The 17675-nt window shown below is 36.7% G+C and overlaps 1 protein-coding gene across 1 annotated transcript in view; it reads left to right on the top strand.

Moving 5' to 3' along the window:
- The window catches only part of KLF8 (KLF transcription factor 8), an 84905-nt gene extending 72593 nt beyond the window's left edge, over positions 1–12312 (top strand). Inside the window, exon 5 of the mRNA XM_059158415.1 lies at positions 12131–12312. Coding sequence (XP_059014398.1) covers positions 12131–12312 — 182 coding nt within the window. The remainder of the gene's footprint in view (positions 1–12130) is intronic.
- The last annotated feature ends 5363 nt before the right edge of the window (positions 12313–17675 follow it).

Here is a 17675-nt window from a genome sequence, read left to right on the forward strand (position 1 = left end):
GTCAAACAGAAAAAGTCAGTTATCATATGGTTTCACTTACTTGTGGAACATAAGGAATAACATGGAGGATGTTAGAAGAAGAAAAGGAAAAGGAAATTGGGGCAAATCTGAATGGGGTATGGACCACGAGAAACTGTGTATGCTGAGAAATAATCTTAGGGTTTTAGAGGGTAGGGGGTGGTAGGATGAGTGAGCCTGTTGGTAGATATTAAGGGGGGAATGATGTATTGCATGGAGCACTGAGTGTTGTACATAAACAATGAATCTTGGAACACTGCACCAAAAACTAATGATGTATTTTATGGTGGCTAATATAACAGAATCAAATAAATAAATAAATATGAAGCAACAGAAAGAGAAATTAACAAAGCAATCCATTTACAATTGAACAAAACCAATAAGATACCTAAGAATAAATATAACCAAAGAGGTGAAAAACCTCTACTGTGAAAACTAAATACTCATGAAAGAAATTACAAATGAGGAAAAGAAATGAAAAAATCATACCATGGTCATGGATTAGAAGAACAAATTGTTAAAATGTCTGTACTACCCATAGAAATCTACACATTTAATGTAATTCAGTATCAAAATACCAACAGCATTTTTCACAGAGTGAGAATAAACATTCCTAAAATTTGTATGGAATCACACAAGACCCTGAGTGACAAAAGTGATCTCAAAAAATAAAAGCAATGGTGGAGGCATCACAACTGTGAACTTCAAGTGATATTACAAAGCATTAGTAATCAAAACATTAGATAGTGACACAAAAATAGACATGTAGATCAATGAAACAGAATAGAAAAACCAGAAATGAAAAAGAACGAAAAAAAATGGAAGAACAAAAGAATTAAAAGAAAGAAAGAAAATGGAAGGAGGGAAGGAAGAAAAGAAGGAAAACCAGAAATCTGAGCACCTGTATGGTTAATTAATCTTCAACAAAGCAGGAAAGAATACCAACTGGGAAAAGAGTGTCTTTTCAACAAATGGTGTTGGGAAAAGTGGACAACAGTATGGAAAAGAATAATAGTGGATCACTTTCTCACAGCACAAAAAATAAATTAAAAATGGTATAAAGGCCTAAATGTGAAGCCTGAAACCGTAAAAATCATTAAAAAATTTTTTAAAAAAACATAAAAAGAGGAGATCACAGAGAGTAACTTCTATGACATTGGTCAGTGGAACTTTTTTCTAGGTATATCTCCTCACACAAGGAAACAAAAGAAAAATAAACTGTCATGCCTACATAAAAATCAAAAGCTTCTGCAGAATGAAGAAAACAATAAACAAAACAGAAGGTAACCTGTGAAATGGAAGATGGTTGCAAATGACATATCCGATAAAGGGTTACTATCCAATATCTAAGTAACTTATAAAACTAATCATCCAAACAGTGAAAATCCAATTAAAAAATGGGCAGCAGACATGAATAGACAGCTTTCCAAAGAAGATATACAGATGAGCACCAGACACATGAAAACATGCTCAACATTACCATCATCAGGGAACTGAAAATCAATACTACAATAAGATATCAATTTACCCCTTTCACAATAGCTAAAGTCAACAACACAGAAAAGAACAGGTATTGGCAAGGAGGTGGAGAAAAAGGAACATTCGTGCACTGTTGATGGGAATGCAAACTGGTGCACCACTCCGGAAAAACAGTATGGAGGTTCCTCAAAAATTAAAAATAAAACTACCCTATGGTTAAGCAATAACACTACTAGGTATTTACACAAAAAATACAGAAATACTAGTTCAAATGAATATGTGCACCACGATGTTTATAGCAGCATTATCTACAATAGCCACATTATGGAGACAGCCCAAGTGTCCACTGGCTGATGAATGGATAAAGAATATTGTGTGTATATATATATACACATATATATGCACACACACACAATGGAATATTACCAAGCTTTAAAATAGAATGAAATTTTGCCATTTGCAGTTATGTGGATGGACAGGAAACAACAGGTTATTAAATGAAGGTTATTAAACAAACAAAGGTTATTGAACAAAGAGAAAGAAAAATACCATGATTTCACTCATATGGAATTTAAGAAACAAGACAGATGAACATAAGGAAAAGAGGGAGGCAAATGAAGAAACACACTCTCTTTTTAAAAGATTTTATTTATTTGACAGAGAGAGAAAGAGAGTGCACAAGCAGGAGGAGCCACAAGCAGAGGGAGAGGGAGAAGCAGGCTCCCTGCTGAGCAGAGAGCCATCCTGACCTGAGCTGAAGGCAGACCCTTAACTGACTGAGCCTCTCAGGCACCCTAGGGAAACACACTTGAGAGAACAAACTGATTGTTACCAGATGGGAGGTGAGGGGATGGGTTAAATAGGTGATGGGGATTAAGGAGTGCACTTGTGATAAGCACCAGGTGTTGTATGGGAGTGCTGAATCACTATATTGTACATCTGGAACTAACGTTACACTGTATGTTAACTAAGTAGAATTTAAATAAAAACTTTAATAAATAAATGAAATTGTATATTTAATATACGCAATCTTTTAATTTGATATATGTACACATTGTGAAATATTCACCACAAGCAGCCTAATTAATACATTCCTTACTTCATAGTTACTTTTTTAGTAAGGGGAACACCTAAGTTCTACCCTCTTAGCAAACTTCAAGTGTACAGTACATTTTTTTTAATGTTTTGTTTTTTATAAACATATATTTTTATCCCCAGGGGTACAGGTCTGTGAATCACCAGGTTTACACACTTCACAGCACTCATCAAAGCACATACCCTCCCCAATGTCCATAATCCCACCCCCCTTCTCCCAAACCCCTCCCCCCAGCAACCCTCAGTTTGTTTTGTGAGATTAAGAGTCACTTATGGTTTGTCTCCCTCCTGAAATTGTTTTATATTAGTCTCCAGGACTTATGTATCCTGCAAAACTGATATTTTGTTCTCCTTATCAACACCCCACCAGCCTCTAGTAATCACAATTATTCTTTTTGATAAGTCGGGCCAGGGGTTTATCAATTTTATTAATTCTTTCAAAGAACCAGCTCCTAGTTTCGTTGATTTGTTCTATTGTTTTTTTGGTTTCTATTTCATTGATTTCTGCTCTGATCTTTATGATTTCTCTTCTCCTGCTGGGCTTAGGGTTTCTTTCTTGTTCTTTCTCCAGCTCCTTTAGGTGTAGGGTTAGGTTGTGTACCTGAGACCTTTCTTGTTTCTTGAGAAAGGCTTGTACCGCTATATATTTTCCTCTCAGGACTGCCTTTGTTGTGTCCCACAGATTTTGAACCGTTGTATTTTCATTATCATTTGTTTCCATGATTTTTTTCAATTCTTCTTTAATTTCCCGGTTGACCCATTCATTCTTTAGAAGGATACTGTTTAGTCTCCATGTATTTGGGTTCTTTCCAAACTTCCTTTTGTGGTTGAGTTCTAGCTTTAGAGCATTGTGGTCTGAAAATATGCAGGGAATGATCCCAATCTTTTGATACCGGTTGAGTCCTGATTTAGGACCGAGGATGTGATCTATTCTGGAGAATGTTCCATGTGCACTAGAGAAGAATGTGTATTCTGTTGCTTTGGGATGAAATATTCTGAATATATCTGTGATGTCCATCTGGTCCAGTGTGTCATTTAAGGCCTTTATTTCCTTGCTGATCTTTTGCTTGGATGACCTGTCCATTTCAGTCAGGGGAGTGTTAAAGTCCCCTACTATTATTGTATTATTGTTGATGTGTTTCTTTGATTTTGTTATTAATTGGTTTATATAGTTGGCTGCTCCCACATTGGGGGCATAGATATTTAAAATTGTTAAATCTTCTTGTTGGACAGACCCTTTGAGTATGATATAGTGTCCTTCCTCATCTCTTATTATAGTCTTTGGCTTAAAATCTAATTGATCTGATATAAGGATTGCCACTCCTGCTTTCTTCTGATGTCCATTAGCATGGTAAATTCTTTTCCACCCCCTCACTTTAAATCTGGAGGTGTCTTTGGGCTTAAAATGTGTTTCTTGGAGGCAACATATAGATGGGTTTTGTTTTTTTATCCATTCTGATACCCTGTGTCTTTTGACAGGGGCATTTAGCCCATTCACATTCAGGGTAACTATTGAGAGATATGAATTTAGTGCCATTGTATTGCCTGTAAGGTGACTGTTACTGTATATGGTCTCTGTTCCTTTCTGATCTACCACTTGTAGGCTCTCTCTTTGCTTAGAGGACCCCTTTCAATATTTCCTGTAGAGCTGGTTTGGTATTTGCAAATTCTTTCAGTTGTTGTTTGTCCTGGAAGCTTTTAATCTCTCCTTCTATTTTCAATGATAGCCTAGCTGGATATAGTATTCTTGGCTGCATGTTTTTCTCGTTTAGTGCTCTGAAAATATCATGCCAGCTCTTTCTGGCCTGCCAGGTCTCTGTGGATAAGTCAGCTGCCAATCTAATATTTTTACCATTGTATGTTACAGACTTCTTTTCCCGGGCTGCTTTCAGGATTTTCTCTTTGTCACTGAGACTTGTAAATTTTACTATTAGGTGACGGGGTGTGGGCCTATTCTTATTGATTTTGAGGGGCATTCTCTGAACCTCCTGAATTATTCTTTTTTTAACGATTTTATTTGTTTATTTGAAAGAGATAGAGAGATCACAAGTAGGCAGAGAGGCAGAAGCAGGCTACCCCCTCCCCCAAGCAGAGAGCCCAATGCCGGGCTTGATCCCAGGACCCTGAGATCATGACCTGAGCCACAGGCAGAGTCTTTAACCTACTGAGTCACCCAGGTGCCCCACAATTATTCTTAATATATATTTTATTTTATTTTAAATTACAGTATTATTAGTATTCAGTGTTATATTAGTTTCAGGCATACAGTATAATGATTCAACATAACATATATCACACAAATCTCATCATAACAAGTGCACTCCTTAATTACCATTACACCTTTTGCTCACCCAGCCCCAACCCTCCTCTAGTACCATCAGTTTGTTCTTTACAGTTAAGAGTCTGTTTTTTAGATCACCTCTTTCTCTCTCTTTTTTCCCCCTTTACTCATTTGTTTCTTAAATTCCATATACGAATGAAATCATTTGGTATTTGTCTTTCTAAGACAGACATATTTTGCTTAGCATAATACTGTCTAGCTCCTTCCAGGTCATTGCAAATGGGAAGGCTTCATTTATTTTTATGGCTGCATTATATATATTTTACTACTGATTCATTTTCTTTGCTGATTATTAGTTTACTCAAGTTTTCTATTTCTTCCTATTTCAGTTTTGGTAGTTTAAGTTTTTCTAGAAATTCATCCATTTCTTTCAGGTTGTACAAATTGTTGGCATGTACTTTTTCATAATATTCTCTTATAATGATAGTACATTATAATACATTACACATTATAATTTATATAATTATATAATTATACAATTATATAATTTATAATTGTATATATTGTATATATATTGTATTGTATTGTATATATTGTATATATTGTATATATATTGTATATATTATATATATAATTGTATAATTATATAATTATATAATATATAATATATATAATATATAATAATTATATTAATTATAATGTATTTCTGCAGTATTGGTTGTTACTTCTCTATTTTGTGATTTTATTTATGTGCATTGTCTTCCTTTTTTTTTTTTTTTGATAACTGTGGCTAAAGGTTCATCAGTTTCATTATTTTTTTTCACAAAGCCGCCTCTTTGTTTTGGCTCTTCTGTTTTTTTTTTTTTTTAGTTTCTGTATCATTAATTATTTATGCTCTAATCTTTATTATTATGTTCCTTCTACTGCCTTTAAGCTTTGTTGTTCTTTTTCTGGCTTTTTTAAGTTTGGGGTTAGGTTGTTGGAGATTTTTCTTTCTTCTTGAGGTAGGGGTGTACTGCTATATAGTTTCCTTTTGGACCATTTTTGCAACATTGCAAGTTTTTGGAGGGTTGTGTTTTCATTTTTATTTGTTTCCCTGTATTTTTAAGTTTCTTTTATTTTCTGGTTGACCCACTCATTCTTTAGTAGAATGTTGGATAACCTCCTTATAATTTTGGTCTTTCTAGATTTTTTTAAGATTTTATTTATTTATTTGAGAGAATAGAGGAGGAGAGGGCCAGAGGAAGAGGGAGAGTAGATGCCTCACTGCGCAGGGAGCCCAACATGGGGCTTTATCCAAGGACCCTGGGTTTATGACTTGAGCCAAAGGCAAACACATAACTTACTGAGCTACTCAGACACCCCATGGTCTTTCCAGATTTTTTTTTAATGATTTACTTCTAGTTTCATACAGTTGTGGTAGGAAAATGTCCATGATGTGATTTCAGTCTTTTTGTATTTGTTGAGGCCTGTTGTGTGACTTAATGTGTAATCTATTCTGCAGAATGTTCCCTGTGTGCTTGAAAAGAATGTTATTCTGCTGTTTTAGGAAGAAACATTCTGAACATATCTGTTAAGTCCATTTGGTCCAGTGTGTCATTCAAAGCCATTGAGTTCTCATTGATTTTCTTTTTTTTCCCCCCAGGATTTTTTATTTTTTATTTTTTTATAAATTAATTTATTTATTTTCAGAAAAACAGTATTTATTATTTTTTCACCACACCCAGTGCTACATGCAATCCATGCCCTCTATACCCACCACCTAGTACCACCTGGCACTCCAACCTCCCACCCACCTGCCACTTCAAACCCCTCAGATTGTGTTTCAGAGTCCATAGTCTCTCATGATTCACCTCCCCCTCCAATTTACCCCAACTCCCTTCTCCTCTCCAACACCCCTTGTCCTCCATGATATTTGTTATGCTCCACAAATAAGTGAAACCATATGATATTTGACTCTCTCTGCTTGACTTATTTTCTGTTTATTTGATATGCCCATTGTATTAGATACATACATATTTCCACTTTTATGTCTTCTTGTTTGATTTACTCTTTTTGATTGTATTATTTATCTCTTATTACAAACTTTGTTTTAAATCTAATTTGTCTGATATGAGTGTTGTTTTTCTGGCTTTCTTTTGACCCTCATTTGTATGAAAAGTGTTTCTCTGACACTTCACTTTGAATCTGCAGGTGTACTCAGGCCTAAAGTGAGTCTCTTGTTAAGCAGCATATAGATAGGTATTCTTCTTTTTATTCATTCTGACATCCTATGTCTTTTGATTGGAGCATTTATTTCATTAACATTCAAAGTAATTATTGATAGATATGTATTTAGTGCTATTTGTTACTTTCTTTGACATTGTTTCTGAATATTTTCTCTTATCTTTTCGTCTTTATCACTTTTGGTATCTCTTTTTCACCCAAAGAGCATCCTTTATTATTTTCTGCATGGCTGGTTTCATGGTCACAAATTTCTTTAGTTTTTATTTGTCTGGAGAAACTATTTTTATCTCCTTATATTCTGAATGATAGCCTTGCTGATTAGAGCATTTTTGGCTACAGACTTTTCCCATTCAGCACTTTCAATATATCATGCCATTCCCTTCTACCTTGGCACATTTCTGTGAGAAATCTCCAGCTAGCCTTGTATGTTTTCAATTGTATGTTAAGGACTTCTATTTTTTTTTTTCATACTTCTTTTAAGATTTTTTTTCTTTGTCACTACATTATGCAAATTTAAGTACAAAACGTCTTGTTGATTGCCAGCTTTTGTTGATTTTGATGAGTTCTCTGTGCCTCCTGATCTGAATATCTGTTTCCTTTCCTAGATTAGGGAATTTTCAGCGATTATTTCTTCAAGTAAAATTTGTGCTCTCTTTTTTTCTGTGCTTCAACTGGGACTCCTTATAATACAGATGTCATTATGTCTGATGGAGCCACTGACTTGTCTATTCCTATGTTGCATAATTCTTCCTTCACTCTTTTGGTCATCTTAATTATTTTCCATTACTTTGTATTTTAAGTTTATAAGTTGTTCCTCTGCTTCTTCCAGTCTTTTCTTCCTTATATCATGTTTATATCTAATCTCATTGCACATTTCATCTCTGGTTGATTTTTTAAAGCCTTTTATCTCCGTGGTAAGGGTCTGACTGGTGTCTTATATACTTTTCTCAAGCTTAGCGTGTACTTGTATGATGGTTTCCATAAATTCTCCAGCAGGTATATTATTTATATCTGTTTCACCTAGATCTCTGCCCATGGCCTCAACTTGTTCCTTCATTTGGAATATATTCTTCTGTCTTTGCATTTTCTCTATGTGTCTGCCTTCTCTGTGTTAGAATAGCCAGTTATGTCTCCTGTTCCTCAAAACATGTAAAGGTCATGTAATGCCCAGGTCCTGGCACTTCAGGAGTGTCTGGTGTGTGTTGCATGTATTCTGCTGTTGTGTTTTGGCAGCTCTACCCTCAGCTCAATTGTCTGTACAGGGACAATGTTTGGTCCCTGGATTGAATCTGGTGTATTTTAACTTGGTGTGCTCTGGTCTGCTTATGAAATGAGACCCATCACCACCTCCACCAGAACTGAGGCCATGCAGAGATCTCTGGTTAGGAAATGCGGTGTGGGCAGGGGTTTGTGCAGGTGTTCTGGGTGGGGGTGGGAAGTTCAATTGACTGGCTTTCAGGCAAGCATGACTCTGAAGGGCTGTCTCATCAGAGTGTGGGGTGTTAAGCCTGGTGTATGCAAGTTACGCAGCCAGTGTTGGCACTGCAGTGCTTGCCACAGGTGGCTCTGTTTATGCTGAGGGACAGAGGAGGGAAATGGCATCAGCCAACACCTTTTCTCCAGATAGATGTCTCTGAGAATGCTGCCTCTTGGGGACATACTCCAAGAAGAGTAGAATTGTCTCCTCCACATGTGCCCCAGGGACTCTTCGGATCACTGTTTCCATGCTCTCTCTAGGTTATTCACCCACCTACTCTTCTGGAGCAGTGCAGTGCCTTCTGGGCTCTATACCATTGAAGCCTCCAGTCCTTTAAAACGCCATGCTTTAAGCTCCACTGATTTCAAGAACTCATGAATTGCAGCCCCTCTCCTTTTTCAAGACAGTGTCTTTGGGAAACATGTCTTGCATATTCCCCTGTGTGCTCCCCTCTCTCTCTCTCTCTCTTGTCCTCTCTGCAACCATGGTTCCTCGCCTCCACAGCCCTGGGATCCATTTCTCCCCTAAACCACATCTCCACACTTCTCTCCCTTTATTTGTGGAGTTTTTCATCACAATGAAAGTCAGTCTTCAGGTCTATTTCTGGGTATTTAGGATGATTCAATAGCTATCTGGTTGTGTTCATGGGCTGAGGTGAGCCTAGTGTTCTCCTACTCCATTGCTATCTTTCCCCAACTTCTTATTGGGTTTTGATATATGGTTACCATTAGGTTTGTGTAAAACATCTTTTGCATATAGCAGTCTATATTAAGTTGATTGTCATTTAAATTTGAACCCATTTTTCACTCCTTTCCTCCTCACATTTTGGGTAAATGTTACCATATTTTACATCCTTTTATTTTGTCAGTTCTTGGCTCATTTTTTTTACAAAAATATTCATTGTTAGTGATTTTGTGTTTCTTACCTTCAGGCTGTCATTTTGGATCTCCCCTTTCCTCTCAAAGTATCTCCTTTATTATTTATTGCAGGCTTAGTTTAGTGTTCAGGAACTTCTTTAGCTTTTGTCTGGGAAACTCTTTATCTTTCTTTCTATTCTAGATGATAGCCTCCCTGGATAGGGTGTCCTTGTCTGCAGATTTTTCCCATCAACAGTTTGAATATACCATGCCTTCCGACTTGCAAGCTTTCTGTTGAAAAGTCTTCTGCTAGCCTTATGAGTTTTCCCTTGTCAATATTAGGTCACTATTTTGTACCTCTGCTTCTTCCAGCCTGCTCTTCATTCCATCGAGTGAGTTTCTCATTTCATGTATTGAGCCCTTTATCTCTGCTGTGCTATTCCTTATCCCTGTTCTCTGTGTCTTAGTCATGTCTTCCACTCTTTTCTCAAGCCCACTGAGTATCCTTATGATCATTACTTTAAATTCTTTATCAGGTATGTTGTTTATATACATTTTGCTTAGATCTCTAGCTGTGGCCTAATCCTGTTATTTCACTTGGGATAATTTTCTCTATCTTTTCATTTTTGTATCTGTGTCTATTTTTCTGTATTAGGACAGTCAGCTACATCTCCTGTTCTTGAGTGTAATGGTCTTATGAAGAACAGGTCCTCTAGTGCCCTCTTCCCTAGTGTCTCCTGTTACCTAGGTCCTCACACTTTCCATAGTGACTCCAGTGTGTGCCCTGTGTGCTGTGTTGTTTTTCCTGGCTGCCTTATTCTTCAGACTAGTTGTTTGTAGAGACTCTTTGACCATTTGTGGGGAGTGTTTTGTCCATGGACTGAATGTGGTGCTTTTTAACTAGTTATGCTCTAGACTCTTTGTGAAATGAGACCTGTTATCACTGCTGCTAGAACCAAGTTTTTGCAAAACTCATGAGATGGGAGACACAAAGTGAGCAAGTTATTGAGGCAGTCTTCTGGAGGAAGGGTCCACTGTGCTAGGACTGAGGCAAGCTAGACTGAGACGGGTAGTTCTACCAGAGCATGGAGTGGTGAGGCTTGGAGCAAGCTGGATAAGTAGGGAGTGTAGGCACTGTTCTGGTTCCCACAGGGGTCTTCTGCTTATGCTGAGGGGCAAGGGAGGGAAAATGGCACCAGCCACCAGAAGGATTGCTCCATAAACACTACCATTCTGGCATAGGCTCTGAGATGAGTGAATAACCTCCCCACTCTGTGTCCTAGTCACTCTTCCAGTCACTGTTTCCATGTTCTATGTCCATTGGTTGGTTGCCCACCTTCTCTCTAGGGGCAGCCCCAGTACCCTCCAGGTTCTATCCCATCAAAGCCCATTGACATTTAAAACTCCAGGTTTTAAGTCCTGCTGGTTGCAAGGCTCATGAAATTCAATCCCTCTTGCTTTCCAAGGCAATTGCTGTAATTCTTTGTTTTCTTTGTGTGCTCCCCTGTGTGTTAGCCTGACTCTTGCCTTTCTCCATAGCTATGGATCCTTCTCCACCCCAGCAGCCACAATCAGTTTCTCTCCCAAACACTCTTTTCATTTCCTACATTCTTCAATGCAGCCTCTTCTCTACCTTTAGTTATGGACTCTGTTCTACCAGTCTTTAGGTCAATTTCTAGGGTATTTTGGATGATTTGATAGTTATCTAGTTGCACTCATAGGACAAGGTGAGCCTAGGGTCCTCCTACTTCATCACAAATTTCCAACCACTGATCTCCCTGTGCCTATTTTAAAATTTTTATTATGAGATACAACATCATGATTTTTAAAACTTTCAAACAATACAGAAAAGTGGGGGGAAAGGAAGTTATTCTCCTACTACTCTCATCCTCACTTTCCATATATTCATTCACTGTTAATCATTTCTCATAATTTACATTTAAGTATATTGATATTGCCTTTATTCTGAGTATATACATATGTGGTGTCATAATGGAGTCATACTGTATTAATGCTTTTTTATATTACTTTTCTTTTCATTTAGCTTTCTTTCTGGAGCATATTTCATATATAAACCCAATGCAGTCTAAAGATAACAAGCTTGGACCTATTTCAAAAAGTTTGATGAGCTTCTTCTAACTCCATCCCATACCCTTGAGTGTTTGACTTTACACAGAAGAAGGCCTGTAGCTTTAGGGGAGGGCCCATTCTAGTGAATCACATTCTCCCTGTGTGTATGATTTTATTTTTGAATATTTATTAGGAGCTATTAGAAGAGAGGTAATGGTTATTATAATGTGGTATAGTGGAAAGTGTCAGAGAGCTAGGTTTTGATACAAGTTTTATTGCTTACTGTGATTAAAAAAAAAGTTTCAAACATCCTTTGAAGTATTTTTATCCCCCTTTAGAGATAAGAAAACAGACTGGACTAAAGAGAAGTGACTTATTCAAGGTCACACAGCTAGAATGTAGTAGAGTCAGAAGTCAAGCAAAGTTTCAGCCAGCCCCTACATAGTTTCCACTCTGCCATCTTGGCTTCTCTTTAGTATTTCTGTAAGGGTAGAGAACATTTCTTCAAAGTGATTGCCACAAGTTTTGACAAAAACCTTGATAAATGATTATACACGTTGTTCTCTTTCTAGTATCCAAACATCTCTTCTCTGACTCCCTTCATTTTTGTCATATTCCCCTTTTTAGGAGAGAAGCCTTATAAATGCACGTGGGATGGCTGCTCCTGGAAATTTGCTCGTTCAGATGAGCTCACCCGCCATTTTCGCAAGCACACAGGCATCAAACCCTTCCAGTGCATAGATTGCAACCATAGCTTTTCTCGCTCTGACCACCTATCTCTGCACCGCAGGTGCCACGACACCATGTGAGCAGCATAGAGTGTACTAGAAGAGCTGCACTGGTCTTTTTTGTGCATGTGTGTGTATGTGCAATGAGATCATAACCACCTTTTCCTCTTTGACTTCAGCTCGCCTCTCGAATGGGGTGGGAACAGCTCACTAAGCCAGGTTGATGAGACTATAGGGAAAGATAGATGGTCTCCCATGGGGGATCCTCATAGTCCACTTTCATCTCTCCGCTATCCAGTATCCAGTTTTTACAGCTTCCCATGGGTTGAATTCCAGTGCAGCACCCATAGTTGCCCCTATTCCCCCACCCCACCATTGTTCTGAGATAAGACATTTTCTAAAGAAGCAAAACAGGAATCAAACTCAAAGCTGTGAATGAAAATACACTGCTCCTCATTTCATTTTTTTCTTATTTTCTAAAATGTTTATCCTTTTTTTTAATCAATACTTAAAAGTGGTTGGTAGTGTCTTAAAATAACTATTTTTTTAAGTTCCTAAAAAGAAAAAGGCATAATAATTTAGTTGATTGGTAAGATTTATAGGGATGTGAGTCCTGAATATAGGGCACATTCTCAGTGAATAAGCTGAGTCCCTTACCAAACTCAAAGGTTTTGTAAATCCAATCTTATTTGTTCTTACATTTTAGTTTTCAGACAGTGCTGGTGCTTCTTTTCAAGTCGGTCAAAAGGAATGAAATGATCTTTTACTTCTACTTCTTCTTCTTACTTCTATTTACTTCTATTTCCTCTTCTTCCTCCTCCTTCAGGATAAAGATTTAGCTGCACAGTTACCTTCTCTATTAGGTTAAATTTGAACAAATATTCAAAGCACGCAGTGACATGTCAGTAGGGAGGAAATTGCTCCAATATGTTGGACAGTGATGGGAACAAGCAAAATCAGGAATATTCTGAAAACAAACGGAGGCTTTCATTTGAATAGAGTATCAAAATGATGGCAGCCTGTTGAGACAGTTCTTGAGGGGTTGCACTGTACTGTTTATTCTTTTGTTTACATAAGGCAACTGTTATGAGCATATTGCATGATGAGAAATTACACACTGGGGCTATGTTATACTAAGGTGAAGGGTTGGAAGAAAATAAAATGTGTTCATTTCATGGCAGCATTAGCATGAACTCCTATATTTCAAGTGGAATATAAAAGGATTTTATGGGAAACTGACATAAAAAGCCATTTGATGTTCTGCAAGTGCTATGAATACTTAACCATTTCATTAGCCATTATGTCAGGTTACATAATATACACATTTGGTTACCCAATTGGGTTATTTCATAACAGTCCCTAGGACTTAAAACCCTCTGTTCCAGGCCCTGGACCTCAGATCTACCTCCATATGGCATTATTTCCTCTACCTGGGGGCAGGAAGGGCTTTGCATTACTTAATTTTAAATTCAGCCTCTCTTTTAAAGATTGTCTTCATATTGAACCCCTTTCCCTTGGCAGATATTCAACCAATTCCTGCATGAATACTTTAGGTTACAACCTCCCAGGATCATCCATTCTGACTAAATGGAAAAATTCTAGCATTAAGAAGGGATCTTAGTCCTACCCATCATTCACATTTTACAGATGAAACAAACATGGGTCAGAGTCTTTTTCCAGATATTTCATTGAGGCCTTATAGATCTGCACACTCATTCTCCTGGATCACATTATAAAACTAAATTGAAGAAATCTTACATGATTGATTACAGTATTTCCCAATTTTACATGTTATGCTTCAGAAAACTCTAGAACACTCACAGTATATCATTTACAGTTGATTAAATAGTAAATAAAATGTGCTTATGGTTATTGATATATAACATTAGGCAAGCAATTTTTCTACTCAAACACTTTCTATAATATCTCAGTTGTGATTTACCTCGTTTCAACTTACAGTGTCTTTCCAGACCAAAAACCCTAAAAAATTCAAGGGCTGTGTATTTTTCAAAATGACATTTGGATTTTTAATATTATTGTTATTTTGATATAGGTTTTCCCCTGACTTTTGGTGTGCAAGTTCCAGACTATAAACTAATTGATAAAGCACTAGGAAACATCTAGGGCCAGTCTGTTAAACTTCTCTATAGCTGTAAGACAGATTGTGAACTACAGTCACTCATTAATTCAAGCTTATAATTGAGTAGTTGATGTGGTATTTCACAGTAGAGTCAAAGAGCTTACCCATTTTCTCCAGGACTTTTATCCTGTGTCCCCATTTCCAGAGCTCATAACTGACTCGTGCCCCTTAGACCTCAGGACCTTTTGCATTGATCATATAACCTACTAACCAATCATATCATTCATACTGTTGTATTAATTAAGATGATCAGATTAAGATTCTAAATATTGTTATCCCTGACATCCTTAAGGCTTTATTCAATGTTTTCCCCTTCAAAGTAATGTGGGACTTTGTTCATCGTTTATTGTTAGAAAACATTTCAAACTCTATTATTACTGTCCTATCCCCTCCAAATAATGATAAAATCCTTCTAATTATTTACATATTCTTTAGGAAATATATCTAGATGCATTTACAGTACTTCATAGAGTACAGGGATCCAAATACACTACAATCCAGTACTGCACCAAAACCATATAGAACTTTTCTAAATAAACAGTGAGATGGAAAGAAACTATCTTAGATAACAACTGGAATTAATTGAATTTATAGTGCTCATGCTAGCAAAGCACCATTTTGTGGACAAGTGCCTAAGGCATGAAAAATGGCCTTGTTTTATAAGATTGAATAATATTCTGGGATTTGTTGCAGTGGAAATCCTTCGTCTAAATAACTGGCAGTTGAACATAACTACTGATATTTATGATTGGAAAATTCAGGAAAAACTGAAAAATGTGAACTGGTTAGGTAGATGAGGTGGAATGAATTATGGTAAGACAAAAAGGTTTTTGAGATTAATATTTGTTTTTAGACTTGTAAAACCTATTTGCATTGATTTTTCCTTTAAAAAAAAGTATTTAAATTCTAGTTAGTTAAAATACAATGCAATATTGGTTTCAGTAGTAGAAGTCTGCGATTCATCACTTACATACAACACCCAGTGCTCCTCATAACAAGAGCCCTCCTTATCTTGGAACACTGAAAAAAAAAAATAAAACTAAGATGTTAAAAAAAGTGCCCTCCTTAGATGCCCATCACCCATCTAGCCCATCCCCCACCTCCCTCCATCAACCCTCAGTTTGTTCTCTGTCTTTAAGAGTCTTTTATAGTTTGTTTCCCTCTCTTTTTTTGCTCCCCATATGTTCATCTGTTTTGTTTCTTAAATTCTACATGAGTGAAATCATATGATACAAGATCTTTTTAAAAAAACTCTTTTTTTAAACTTTAAAACTGTTTTAGATTTACAGAAAAGTGTGGAGATAGTACAGAGAGTTTCCCTATAACCGAAATCTAGTTTTCCCTATCATTAACATCTTTCATCAGTATAGTACATTTGTTGCAAGTAATGAAGTAATATTATTATTTTTTTAAAGATTTATTTATTTATTTATTTGACAGAGAGATCACAAGTAGACAGAGAGGCAGGCAGAGAGAGAGAGAGAGAGAGAGAGAGAGAGCCCGATGCGGGATTCGATCCCAGGACCCCGAGATCATGACCTGAGCCGAAGGCAGCGGCTTAACCCACTGAGCCACCCAGGCGCCCAAGTAATATTATTATTAACTAAAGTCCAAACTTCATTCAGATTGCCTCAGTTTTTACCTAGTATCTTTTTTTCTGTTCTAACATCTTATTCGGGATACCACATCACATTTAGTAGTCATACACCCTTAGGCTACTCTTGGTTGTGACAATTTCTCAGACTTTCCTTATTTCCTATGATCTTGACAGTTTTGAGGAGTATGCCCCCCAGTTGAGATTTGTCTGATGTTTTCCTCATGATGAAACTGAGGTTATGGGTTTTGGGGGGAGGATGATTGCTAAGGTGAACTTCCATTTGCATCACATTAAATTAAAGTAACTTATACTCTTGATGCCAACCATGATCATATGGCTGAGATGATGTTTGCTAGGTTTGTCCTCTGTACATTTCCCCTCCTTGCTGTACCTTTTGGAAAGAAGTCACTATGTGAAGCCCACACTTAAGCATTGGTGAATTATGCACCACATACTTGAGGGTGAGTATCTAGATAAATTATTTGGAATTCTTTGCATGGGTGATTTGCCTTTTCTCCTTCATTTACTTATTTATGCAATCATTGACTTGTATCAGTAGAGACTCATGAATATTTATTTTATATTTTGAGTTATAATCCAATACAAATTTATTTTGTTTCTCAAATTGTTCCTGGTTTGGCTATTGGGCACTTTTTTGGTTTGAGTCCCAAGTCCTTTTGACATATCCTCACCAATTTTTTAAAGACATCCTTATTTTCTGGCACTACTGAATGATCCTGTGAAATCATATATTTTTTGGTCCACTTCTATACTTGTTCCTTTTACTAGAGAATTACGTTAGAAACCGAGACCTGAACATCAAGTATGCTTTTGCTACCAGGTATTGTTGCTTCTAGGTTATCTCAACTGATAAAACAAGGAAATATATGTGTGTACACTAACCCACATATACACATATCTAGAAATTTTCTATCTGTAATCATCCATATCTTTATTAAGCTGAATATGAGCTTATACTGATGTCTTTAGCTCTAATTCATTACCACAGGGTTCATTCTAAATTTTTATCTTCTTTATGTATCGCTTCCCATTCCAACAGTGACAAACCTTGCTCCTGCACTCTACCTATTTACTTAATTTTTTTATTCCAATACACATGTATAGCGGTATCTCAATTGTTAACCTATATGACTGTGAGAAACAACTAAAGCATAGTGCTTAAGTACATAATAGTAACATTTTTAGAACTCAAACAGTTCTTTGAAACCAAGTGATCTGCAAAATTCAGCAATTCAGGATTTCTGTGATCTGAGTTCCAAGAACTTGGAGTCTATCCTGTTCCCCAAAAATGTTTTCTCAAGAACCAAGACATTGGGAATTGACCCTCTGTTGAATAAGTGAAGAGAAACTATTGATCCTTCATGGTGTGTTAATGGACACAGAAGAAAGTAGGTGTGCCCAATCAAAAGAAACACCTAGCACTACTTTTTCCCACTGGTTAGTATGGATATCTGACAATAAGGGTGCTACCCTAAATTGCCTCTCTCCATATTTCCTGTTTCTCACTTGGTTAATGATAGGCAAGTCATCACTTCTCTGTGCCTCAGTTAACCCATCTACAAAATGGGGATCCAAAAATCTACCTCACAGAAATGTTGTGAGGATTCTCATTTACAGATGTTGGCAAAAATAACAGAAGATTCTTAAATGAACAACAAAGTATTATAATCATCACTATGATAATAA

Source organism: Mustela lutreola, chromosome X (genome assembly GCF_030435805.1).
Source record: "Mustela lutreola isolate mMusLut2 chromosome X, mMusLut2.pri, whole genome shotgun sequence".
NCBI classification, from domain to species: domain Eukaryota; kingdom Metazoa; phylum Chordata; class Mammalia; order Carnivora; family Mustelidae; genus Mustela; species Mustela lutreola.